Here is a 12,537-nt window from a genome sequence, read left to right as displayed (position 1 = left end):
ATAAAACTTGCTGCCAGGATAGATTTGTGTCCCAGATATTCCCCCGTCTGTGGAACAGACTCTCTCTCCATCTTACACAGAGTACCTCTCTAGCCCTCTTTAAGAGGAACCTGGGTGACTGGATGGGAAACAGAAACTACTCCCCTGGGATCCCACCTGTGTCCCTGCCAGACAGGGGAAACAGGTGCTGACTTTGTGGGAACATGGGCGAAATTCTTAGCTAGGCTTATAAGGGCCTCTGGGCCAATAGCCTAGTATCATCCTGTGAACCTACGAACATATTAGACAATCTGTGTGTTTGTGCCGAATGGTTTGTGTGAGGGATATAGTGTGGATATATTTATTTGACATTTGTTGACCGGGAATCTGTGACTGAGCTTGTGCCATTTTTCAGCAGAGGCCCGGGGAGAAAAGCTCCACAAAGTATTACATACACCATAAAAATGTTGACAAACAGTACAATATACATTAAGTAATATAAACATGCATTATAATACTTGGGTTCCCACTTGTAGCACAAGAGTTTAAAAGGTGTTATTTACAAAAAAGGCAATAAAACAATATGTTAAATTCATTCATATATCTCCAATACGTAAGGACTTCACCATTTGGAGGGAAAGTAATGACAATTAACTCAGAATTTAAGATGAGTACAGAAAGTACTGTATATCAAATCTTAGTTCTTACAGGCAACAGCATGCACATCAGTAATCAGAAGCAGAGGGGAAGTTGACAGAGAAAGCAAGTGATAGAAAAAGGTAAATTATTAAGAGAAAAAAGGCGACTATGGGTAAAAAGAGGAAAATTAGATTTTTTTTTATTTATAAATAAGAGAGGAGAACAGTAGTAGTTGGAATCAAATGAAATCTAAGAAAGGGGAGTAAGCAAAGTGGGAAAAGAAGGGAGGTAGGTTAATATGAGTTGTGTTGAAATTTAGTGAAAAAAGGTATTAGGAGTTAAAGTTCTGTGGCTAGAATCACATATGAATTGAGAAGTGGCTGTATGCAAAGGGGATCAGGTGATTAAGTTCACGGTGGTTGTGTGCAGGAGCAAGTCCAGGTTTTTGTAAAGTGGACTTTTAGGACAATTTTAAATGGGAGGGGTTTTGTGATAGATCTGATTGTTAAAGATAGCTTATTATGGTGGAGAGAGGGAAGATAGTTGTAGAGGGTTTCACAATTGATTTTTTAGGTTTGTAGATGTCAAGGAGGTCTTGGCTGGTGCTTCTACGGTTTCTGGTTGGGAGGTAGTAATTTAAGATGTTGGAAATGTTAGAGCAGAAGGGTTTGTAGAGGATGGAGTGGATAATATTAAGTTGATAGAAAAGAAGTTGATTGGGGAAGTGTTTTCAAGGCCGAGCAGTGATGGGATTTAGGTTGAGGACATCCGCAGTGGTGCAGCGGTAGCATTGTTGCCCCACAGCAAGAGGTTCTCCCGTTCGATTCTCGGACGGAGTGCGGGGAGTGCCTTCTGTGTGGAGTCTGCATGTCCTCCCTGCGGTTGGGTGGGCGTTCAAAAGACATGCGTAAATGGGCGTGCCTTCGTTGAAGGTTGAACGTCGAGCTGGCTCCTCGGCGTTCGTCAAAATCTACTGCCAATCATTAGCGGACTGGAGTTCCGCTGTGGCGACACCTAACCGGGAAAAGCTGAAACAACGACATTGGCAAAGAATCTAGCTATTTTGTGATATGTATTTTCCATCTTATTCTGTAGTGTTGCCTGTAGGTTAGTGAGGATTTGGGAGCCATAGAAGAGACAGGGTAGGAAATGAGCAGGAGAGAGTAACCGTCTTGCTTCAGGTGTGAGATATCTTTTGTTACGGTATAGTAAGCCAAACTTTTGGTAAGCATTATTGATACAGTAATTTATATGAAGGTCAGAACCCTAGTAGTTTGGTATGGGATTCAACACTGATGATGGTGTTGTGTAACGAGGTGACGGTGAAGGTTGAGGTGTTATGAGAGAGTGATTTAGGCAGAAACAGAAGTAGTTTAGTTTTCTTACCATTGAGTATTAGCTGGTTATTGGTTAGCCAGGTCTCAATATCTGTGAAAGTTTGCTGGGTTTTGGAAATAAGGTCTGAGAAATAATCAGAGGAGGTGATGACTGTAGAATCATCTGCATATTGGATGAGAGCTGAGTTGGGGCAGGATTTATAAAGATTGTTGGTAAAAATGTTGTATAGAAGAGGCCCTAAGATGGAGCCTTGGGGTACACCTGTGGTGACTGGCAGAGGAGGGAACAGTGTAGAAAGCCATCTATCAGATTGTTACCTATTGGACAGGTAGCTGCTGAACCAAGAGATAGTGGATGGGGACAGATTAAGTTCTGTTAGTTTAGAAATGAGCAAAGGATGAGACACAGTATCAAATGTCTTAGATAAGTCCAGGAATAGGCAAGAGACTAGTTTGTTATTGTCTCTAGATTGCGCAACTGAATTGGCAAAAGCGATGAGAGCTTTGGAAGTACTATGGTTCAGTCAAAAACCATGCTGAGTGGGTGTTAAAAGGTTTCTAGTAATAAGTGGCATAATAATTGTGCATGGACACATTTTTTCATGATTTTTGAGAGTGGAGAGAGAATAGCTATAAGCCTAAAATTTGAAATTTCTGTAGATTTTCCTCCTTTATGGATGGGGATAGTATAGAATTTTTTCCAGATAGATGGAACAGTAGATTCAGACAGTGAGTGGTTTATCAGAATAGATATGGGGTATGTAATGGAACAGGCAGCTATTTTTAGGAAGTATGGTGGCAGTTCTGAAGAATTTTTTTGATATAGGCAGTTGATACAGGTTGAAGAGAAAAGGTGCTTTTGGGGGATTGGGGTGCTTTTCAAAGTGAGGTCTAGATGAATGAGAAGCAAGGGTGGAGTTAGGAAGAGATCTGGAACTAGAAGGCAGTAAATTACTGATGGTGTTGATGAAAATGGAATTGAACTGTGTGGCTATTTCTGTGGGAGAAAGGCTAGGATATGATGGGTTACCTGGACATATGATGTGGTTAATTGACTTCCAGAAGTCAATAGGGTTACTATTGTGATTAGAGGAGGATTGTGAGTAGAAGTTTATTTTATCAGATACTATCATTTGTTTTAGTTGTCCCATTCGATTCTCAGGTAGAGCGTCTTCTGTGGAGACATGCGTGAATGGGTGTACCTTCGTTGAAGGTTGTGCATAAGGGCCAGCAACTCAGCAAGTAAAAATCAACTGCCAATCATTAGCAGACCGGAGTTCCGCTGTGTTGACCCCTAACCGGGAAAAGCCGAAAGGCAGAACAACTATAATTTGTTTTGTTTTGTTTCCAAGTTCTTTATATTTTTGTAAGTCTGAAGGAGATTTTGATTTAGTCCATTTTTTCCATGCTAGAACTCTGACATGGATAGAGGAATCAGCGGTGTCGGTAAACCAAGGGGAGATTTGAGATTTAATTCTTGTTATTCGAAGAGGGGCAAGAGTGTTGAGAATATTTAAGAAAGTTGACTTGAAATGTAGACAACATTATTAAGAGGCAGTGAGAAGACTGAAGACCACTTAATGGAGGATAGTAGACTAGGTTTTTTGGGTTGAAGTTAGTCAGTTTACGGAAAGTTTTATATTTGTGAGTACTAGTAGTATGGGAGGTGTATCTAAGTACTCAGACAGGTGCATGGTCACCAAGAGTCAAATAGTGATTCAGGTTTATGGTATTTATTGGGATGAGATACTAGTATCCAGTCGATAACAGAGTGTGAGTTTGAGAGTTTATTTAGGTGGGTTGGAGTCAAGATGACCTGTGCAAAGCCATAAAGTTTAATACTTTGACAAGGGGAGTCTGTTTTAAAGGGATGCCAATTTATGTTGACGTTCCCTAGGATGGTTGTTTCTGTAGTAATGTTATCTGAGAACTAGGATAGTATTTATTCAAGGAAGGAGATACGGCAGCAACAGTTAAGGTAAGGTGTTTGTTGAGAATTCCATTTACTGACAGAATTTCAGCAGGGGGGAAGGGAGGTAGAGAGGTGTTAGAGGAGGTTACTGTGAGATGGTCAGGGTAATGGATAGCTACTCCTCCACCTTTTCTATTTATTCTACCCAGTCGCAGTATGTTATAGCCAGGTGGGAAAATTTTGTTATCCGAGTTATGTGGTTTGAGCCCTCTGTGAGAATTAGGAGGTCTGGGGAGTGCAGGTCTAGCCATGCATGTAATTCTGCAGTTTTATTCAGAATGCTACAGATATTTAGAGCATAAAGCTTGAGGTGCTTATTAGTTATGGTGGCTTTATAGTTTGGAGTGGGGTTGCAGTGGGTGTTGTTGGTACATGAAGGGGGTCCAGGGTTAGAGTGAATGTCACCAGACTTTAACAGAGTAGAGACTAGCAGAGAGGAAATCTGGTGAAACAGAAGTAGAAGTGTTTTTTTTTATTTTTGTTTTATACGAAATGTTGTCATGATGCAGAAACGTAGTAGGTTGGGGCAGGAAAATTGGCTGAGAGAGCAGAGAGGGAGATACAGTAAAGTAATCTGTGTTAAACGAGGTTGAATGACAACCTTATCTGCATGTGACATTTTTACTTCCAAAGAAGTTGTTTATTTACATCTCTCACATACTGTGTTATTTTCTTTAATGAGTAACCAGTTGCCTGAGAACATGAAACAAGTGCTACACTGCCTTAAGATGCCCAAATCTACAAAGATGGACACAGAGATATTTGGAAATTACATAGTCATGTTGTTTGGTCCTGTAATAGGGTTAGCTACTTAGGATTAAGGACTGGGTTTTAACAGGGATCACCTAGAGTAGTTTCTGGGGTTAAGGGCATAATGTTGTATAATGCTAGGACATGGTAGTGCTTTCGATGCTGAAGCTAGCTGCTTAAGCTTACTTCTGCACAATGCCACATTGGTTAACTGGTTTCAGATCCAATACTAACTTTATAGGTAAATTTGACTGGCTGTTTGCTGCCATGCAGGCTCTGCTATCCACTGCAGCCCAGAGGGCTGAGTTGATCCTCACAGAGAAGAAAGCTTGAAAACTGATCCTATGTCCTCTAGCCAATCAATAACCACATTTTGAGCTTCCTGCAGTGTTTCTCATCTCAGAGAGATCTGGTAAACACCTTCTGCCACAAGATGCCTGATCAAGTACAAGTGCAGTTAATCAAGAAAATATTCTTAACTTGGATGGCTCTAGATGCAGATGAAACACTGGAAAAGCATTGCAGACATCTCTGTAAGTGAACAAAGAATCTTGCAATTTGCCTGATTTATAGTAAAGAAAAACGGCTTAAAAACTGACTTATATGCCCACTAGCCAATAAACAACCACAGTTTGAGCTTCCTGGAGTGCTTCCCAACTCAGAGAGACCAGGCAAACACCTTCTGCCACAATATATCTGATCTTGGAATTTCTTAATGTAAAAGGACAGCAAAAGCAACTCTCGTGCACAAATTTAACAGCAAACAACTAAGTCCCTGGCTAATTCGCCCTTCAGCAAAGAGATTTGGAGGCAAACAGACTAGAAAAGCCCACTAAGAGAGAAATTACTACTTTTGCCACAAAAATTTAATAAATGTTTTAAAAATACTCAAAACAGTTGTGAACAGTTTACAATACAAGTAAAAGTGCAGTTAAATCAAGAAAATATTCTTAGCTTGGATGGCCCTTGATGCAGTTGCATTGCAGATGCATATGTGGAATAATCAAAATATTTTTGAGTGGGTCCCCTTATTAGAGATGTTGCTTTCTTCCAATCCCCCCACGTAAGGAGGATGCAAAAATTCATCCATTTGTCAGTATGTAATGTTGAGGGGACATTGGAGTCTATCCTCCCAGCAAATGGGCAGAAGGCATTAAATCTCATTGTGGAGACACACACACACACACACACACACACACACTAAAACGGGACTTTGCCGAACAAATTAACACATTACTTTTATTTTCAGTTTATCACCGTAGGCAACCATGCACGTGTTTAACCATAATATCAGCGTTTTCAGCAGATACAGCAACGTTAGAAACTATTTTCTTGAATATATTGGTAAATGATAAATGTCATTCATTTACTCATTAACGTATTTCGGAACGTCTTCTAAATGCTGTGAGCATACTCCTCAACTGTCCAGATTTTTGCTTCATTTTTTTTTGGTTTATTAATTATAAAAATTCTGCTTTTCTGGCAAGTCAAAGGGAAGGTCTGAAGATTGAAGTGACATTTAAGTTTCAGACTTCAAATCCTTCAGAAAACGTATGTTAAGACAAACCCGGTTTCAAGCAACTTTCGTCGAGATTTCTCGCACTAAGAGGTTGAGAGGTACGGACTAGAGGTGGCTAAAGAATAACATAAACTAGTCACCCTCCTATCTACAAAAGTATAGCTGAAAGTGAAAGTCTAAGACTTACTACTTACAAATACAACACATGCATTATGTCATCAAACAGCAGTGAGAAAAAGAAAAAGCAAAACACAAAATTAATACCTTTCAAAACTACGCGGCGAGAGTGGAAAACTGAGCGAAGTGCAAGCAACATAGGTAGAGGTCGTTGGACCAGGTGACCAAAAGCGGCCAATCGGAATACAGCTTTCCTGGAAACGACGCAGCCCGAGAACTTAGTAAAGAGGAAGCGAGTGGAGAGGCGTAGGGGGAGTTCCGAGTTTGGATTATTGGTGTTTTGTTGTAGAGCTATGCCGAATAAAACCAAGAAGGATAAGGTGATTACTTGCTATTTTCCATTGGAGACTAGTGTTCTGTAGTGCATCAAGAATGCTTATCAGGTGTTTTTAAGTGTTTGAAAATGTTCTTTAAAACTGAGGGCCTAGCCTGGGAGCTAGCGTTTTGGACTTTATGTTTTTAAGTTGTCCCGCAGTCCCCTCCTAAACTTATGCAAAGTGCTGTCGATTGGGGTGGTTGGTGCCGCAGTCACTGCACAGATGCTACACTGTTTGCATGCAGTGGTACTGTGAGGCTGCGTATGCACACGATCTATGATTGCTGGAAAAGATGAGAAGTTATTTTTTTCGTCACATTTGTGTTTATAATTGTATGGAATGTTTCTTGCTTGGTAACAGAGTAGTGTGGCCACTTGCAGATGTGGCGCTTAAGAGTGTTTATCAGCTTAACTTTCTTTTCTAGCATCTGATGACTTCGTTGCCAGCGGAGGTTTTATATTTTCTAAGTGAGCTGTTATTATTATTATTGTGGGAAGTTGTTTTGTAGGCAATGGCAGGCTTAGCAGAGTGACATTGGGAGTTTGGCAGAAATAAAGCTTCCTTTTTGGAGTTATGTTATAACTTGCCTGTGTGGCTGAATCACGATTGTGCCTTTTCTTTTGAAACTCACGCAGCTGTCTTTACTGTTCTTGCTGTTGTCTTAGATTTTTGCTTTGCTCCTTAAAAAAGATTTTTTTGGGGGGTGGGTTGTAAGAGCAAATACTGTCCTTTAAATAAGGATCATTCTGTTATTTACACAACACCTTTCTTATCGATCTTTTTGACAGAGAAAAGTGATGTTATTAGTAATAGACTATCAGAAACACTTTGGATGGGATTGGGGTTATTTTTTTCTCCTTTATAGCTGTTTTTTTTTTCGTGCTTTAACCCTAAGGCAAGACAATGTACCCAACACTTTAGTCATAGGTGACTCTAAAGTCAGGCACACTGATGTCCCACTCACCAGGCTGAACAAGGAGAAAATTACAGTCAACTGCCTGTCGGGCGCAAGGATCTGCCCCATAACGCATGCACTCATGTCACTCCACAGCAAGTACAAATGTGACTCTGTCATTGTCCATGCTGGAGTGAATGACTTGAGGCGTACCTCCCTGGACTATATGAAAAGAGACATGGAAGAGCTCTTGGATTATGTGACCCAGGCAGGTATGACCCTAGTCCTGAGTAGCATCCTGCCTTAGCCCAGAATGATACCACAGTATAAGGACAAAATGATTGACTTCAACAATTGGCTAAGCTTCTGGTGTCATTCAAAGGGGATCCAGTATTTGTCTGCCTGGGAAGACGTGATCGACAAACCACGATGCTTTGCCAGAGATGGTCTGCACCTGTCACCCCTGGGATTCAGGTTACTGGCTAAAGCTCTTGCCACACCTATAGTGCCTTTATTAGGCAAGGTTCAAAGGATAATACCACCACCGTAACAGATACAAGCATGCAAAATCTGAAGGTAATGCTACTCAGTGCTAGAAGTCTAAACCTCAAAATGTATTCTCTCGAAGCATTCCTAAAAATGGAGAACATTGATATTTGTGCAGTAACTGAGACCTGGTTCAAGGCTCCAGAGAGCACCCCTGCAATACCAGGCTACAATTCTTGCCACTCTTTTTGGCCACAAAACCAAGACCGAAACACTAAAGGTGGAGGAGTGTCCATATTCACCAAGGGCTTATATAACAGTGTAGTACCTCGCAGGATGCCTAGTAGCAAACCCCACCCCTAAGCACCCACGACTTACATTGCAGCGTTAATAGTAATTAGCTGTAATATTGCAAAAGCATTTTAATATAGCTTCTAACAGAATTTAGTAAGCATTACACCAAAAATCAAACTAAAAAGCATTTTAATATAGCTTCTAACAGAATTTAGTAAGCATTACACCAAAAAAAAGCAGCGACATGAACACCGGACAGGTTGTTGATGCCACAATCACGTTTATTTCAAGAAAAACAAATACTTACATATATTGCAAAAGGCATGACAATGGTAAATATACAAACACCAGACCGACAATTAATCATGAGAATGGTTAAAAAAAGCATATACAAACACCGGACACAGTAACAAGTCCATTCAACGAAAATCAAATGCAACTGCCATTCTATTGTGTTTTAATGCTGATACTGAGAGGTGTGACTTCACCATATCTTTAAATATATGGTAACAAAATAAAACTGTTAGGATCACTTTCCCCAAACGTTGCTAAAATTTCTCCTGAAATGGCTGCCAGTTCTTCTCTCTCAGATTCGCATCTCTGTGTCTGTATGGGTACAGTCCCAAATACAAACAGTAATCACGCATGTATGTGCAGCTCCCGTAAGCACATTAATGCATACCCTGCCCTTCACCTCAAGTGAAACTTTGTGATAAAAAGGCCGCTGCTGCTTAACAAGTAAACCCACTATATAACAAACAAGCCCCCATCACACCTTTCAACCATCTACCTTCTAAAAATCATACCCTTGGTAAACAAAAGTTCGAGTATCGTAAAATGTTGTTGACTATGTTTAAACGTGCTCATACAGTCAAGCGTGTCAGAAAAAGCTGAAAAAGTTTAATGCCTCACAACAGGTACAGGGCAACAGACTACAGTGACAGCGAGCATATATTTCCCATTATGCCTGAGTAACTAACCTTGTTTAAAGTTTCAAAAACCATTACAGCTGACTGTTGCAATCATGATAATTGAAACTAAAATAGTACCACTTTGTTATAATAATCGCACATTTTATGGACATAATGAAATTAAAGCAACCATCTGTAGTTCAACACTCATTCTTGGCCACACAATGTGCACAAAAATTTGTATCAACAAAAGATACGAGTTATAGCACTAAGATGTGTAGTGTTTTTCAGATTAAGAACTTAGTGCTATAACTCGTATCTCTTGTGGCCAAGAATGAGTGTTGAACTACAGATGGCTGCTTTCATTTCATTATGTCCATAATATGTAAGTATTTTATTTTCAATGATCATGAAACTGTGTTGTATAACTTGGGTTACTTATTGAGTTACTTACTGATGCATAATGGGAAAGGTGGACCGCTCGCTGTCACTCAAATGTGCGCTGACATGCCAATCATTATGGACACGCCCTAACCTGCCCAGTACCGCCTGCGAGGTACTACACTGTTAGATAACCCACCAAGGATATTCACACCTCCAGGCTAGTTGCCCAACACAATGCATCTGAAATTCTCCAGGTGCAACTAACACTAGGTAAGACTGCAGTCCAAATTGTAGTTTGCTACAGATCCCCCACCATGCCCCAAGATTCTCACTACATATTGGAACATATTGGAAAATATTAAGACACAACCAAACACCCTAATACTGGGTGATTTCAACTACCCTGCCATTAGCTGGGAAAACTACTCGAGTACCAACTCCTTTTCCCAATGGTTCTTGGAATTCATAAATTCCAACGCCCTGAATCAGCTAATCCATTGTCCCACCAGGGGCTCCAATATCCTAGACCTGGTCATTGCCAACATGGGAGATAGATGCTCCACACCAGTGGTCACCCCCTCATTAGTCAGGTCTGACCATAAGCAAATCACCCTTGACATCCACATCCCACCCCTACCCCCAGTAAGGAAACCTCCTTAAAAAAACTTATCCAAAGCTAACTTCATGCTACTGAAGTCAGAAGTGACAAACTTCACGACACCCACGTAGACGGGGTCTGGAAGTTCGATTGCAGAATTCTACACTAAGGCACTGTACGAGCACATCCACTCGTGCATGAATCGTGCCATCCCAGAAAGGACCAAGATGCTCTTCTCTAAAAAAAAAAAAAAAAAAAAAAAAGGAAGCCAATCTGGTGGACCCCTGCTGTAAACAAACTATACAACAGAAGGAAGAAACTGTTGCAGAAAAGAGTAAAATCCCAGGATGCAAAAACTCCCTCACCAGCCTCCGTAAGAAGCTGAGATCCCTCAAAATCCTCAAAAGCAAGTTATGAAAATAAAATTGCCAAAGATTCCAAAGACAACCACAAGGCATTCTATAGTTATGTCAAGAATCTAAATGGCAATGATCAGATCTGCTCTGAGCTACAGCAGAATGGCATTAAAGATACTGATCCCAAGGATATTGCCAATATCCTGGCAGATAGATTTAGTGCCAACTTCACCCCTCTCTCACCCCCTAAAAGGTCCATCTCAGTACCAAAAGATTGCCAAATTCCGGTAATCACGGCCATACAGGTAGAAACCGCACTCTCCAAAACTAAGAATACAGCATCCATGGGACCAGATGACATCCCAGGCTGTGTACTACATGCACTACAAAGTGAACTGGCACCTCACCTCAGTGTCAAGTTTAATCATAGCCTCACCGCAGGCTTTGTGCCTACTGAGTGGCGCACAGCTATAGTTATCCCGCTGCACAAGGGAAGATCCGCTTTGAATCTCGGGAACTACCAGCCATCAGTCTGACAAGCCTGATCTGCAAGGGCATGGAACTTATAAACAAAGACATTGGCAACCTTCAAACACTGGACCCCACCAAGTTTCGGATTGTGAAGGGCCGATCTTGTCTCCTGAATCTGATTGACTTCTTCGAATCAGTCTCCAGAGCTGTGGGCGAGGGTAAGACAGTCCACACAGCCTATCTGGACCTTGCCATGGCCTTCAACACCATCTCCCACTCTAGAATCATAGATAAACGTACTAAGCTGGGCATAAATCCCTACGTCACTCGATGGGTTGCCAACTGGCTTACTGACAGAACCCAGACTGTAAAAGTAGCCAACTCCAAATCCAGCTCCAGACAAGTGGAGTACCTCAGGCTTCAGTCCTGGGACCACTCTTGTTTGGCATCTACTTCTCTGAAGTACAGGCCAACACTAAGGGACTGGCTAACAAAGTTCGCAGATGACTTCAAACTGGGAGCCATTACTGAATCCCAAATTATGTGGATATTCTACAGAAGGGCCTTACAGAAACAGATGCCTGGTGCCAGAGCCATGGGCTCAAGCTTAATGCCAAGAAATGTATAGTTATCCTCTTTGGAAAAAAACGTGTACCCATGAATTACCACATAGGTGGCAGGACACTAAACATCAAAATTGTGATGAGAGACTTGGGGACACAGGTGGACAGTGGTCTCACTTTCGATAACCACATCGCCACAACAGTCAGGAAATCCTTCTATGTGGCACACCTCATCACTAAGGGCTTTTCATCCAGAAAAAAGGAGGTCATTGTCCCACTGTACTCATCTCTCATTAGACCCGTTATACAGTATAATGCCTTGTTTGGTATGTACCTCACAAGACATCTGCAACGGCTGGAAAGGCCACAGAAATACCTCACTAAAAGAATCACAGGCCTAAAGCAGATGCCATATGCTGACTGTCTTAAAAAAAACTCCAGCTATACCCTGTGGCATATCGTCTACTCAAAGGCGATCTCTGCTTAACATACAAGGCCATATCAAACCCTGAGCTGTTGGACATGCTCCACTTAAAGAAATCCCAATCCCTCAGAGCCACACACTCCAGGGATCTAAACCTTGACATCACAATGAACAAAACATGCTGGAGGGATAGGTTCCTGACTCGGAGACTCTCCATACTGTGGAATAGACTGCCCATAAATGTCCAGCAGAGCGCCTCATTGGCCCTCTTCAAAAGGAACCTTGATTGTGTGGGAGATAAGAAATTCACCTCGGGGATCGTGTTGGTCTCCCTGCTACACAGGGGTTCAGAGAAATAAATATTGTGGGAAGAAATATCCAGGGAATTTTTATGGCTAGGCTTGCATAGGCCCTAGCGCCGATAGCCTAGTACCAACCTGTGTACCTTTAGTTGCTTTTTTTTTA

The 12,537-nt window shown here is 41.3% G+C and overlaps 1 protein-coding gene across 4 annotated transcripts in view; it reads left to right on the top strand.

Annotated features, from left to right (window-relative positions):
* The first annotated feature begins 6,575 nt into the window (after positions 1–6,575).
* PPP2R5C (protein phosphatase 2 regulatory subunit B'gamma) overlaps positions 6,576–12,537 on the top strand; it is a 2,766,797-nt gene continuing 2,760,835 nt past the window's right edge. For all 4 annotated transcript variants that reach the window (XM_044074548.1, XM_044074546.1, XM_044074547.1 and 1 more), the window contains exon 1: positions 6,576–6,693. In XM_044074548.1, coding sequence (XP_043930483.1) covers positions 6,667–6,693 — 27 coding nt within the window. In that variant the 5' untranslated portion in view covers positions 6,576–6,666. The remainder of the gene's footprint in view (positions 6,694–12,537) is intronic.

This window comes from Protopterus annectens, chromosome 6.part0 (assembly GCF_019279795.1).
Source record: "Protopterus annectens isolate FY-2018-M chromosome 6.part0, PAN1.0, whole genome shotgun sequence".
NCBI classification, from domain to species: Eukaryota; Metazoa; Chordata; order Ceratodontiformes; family Protopteridae; genus Protopterus; species Protopterus annectens.
The sequence above is the reverse complement of the archived record's forward strand: the minus strand, read 5'-3'. Positions and strand labels throughout refer to the sequence as shown.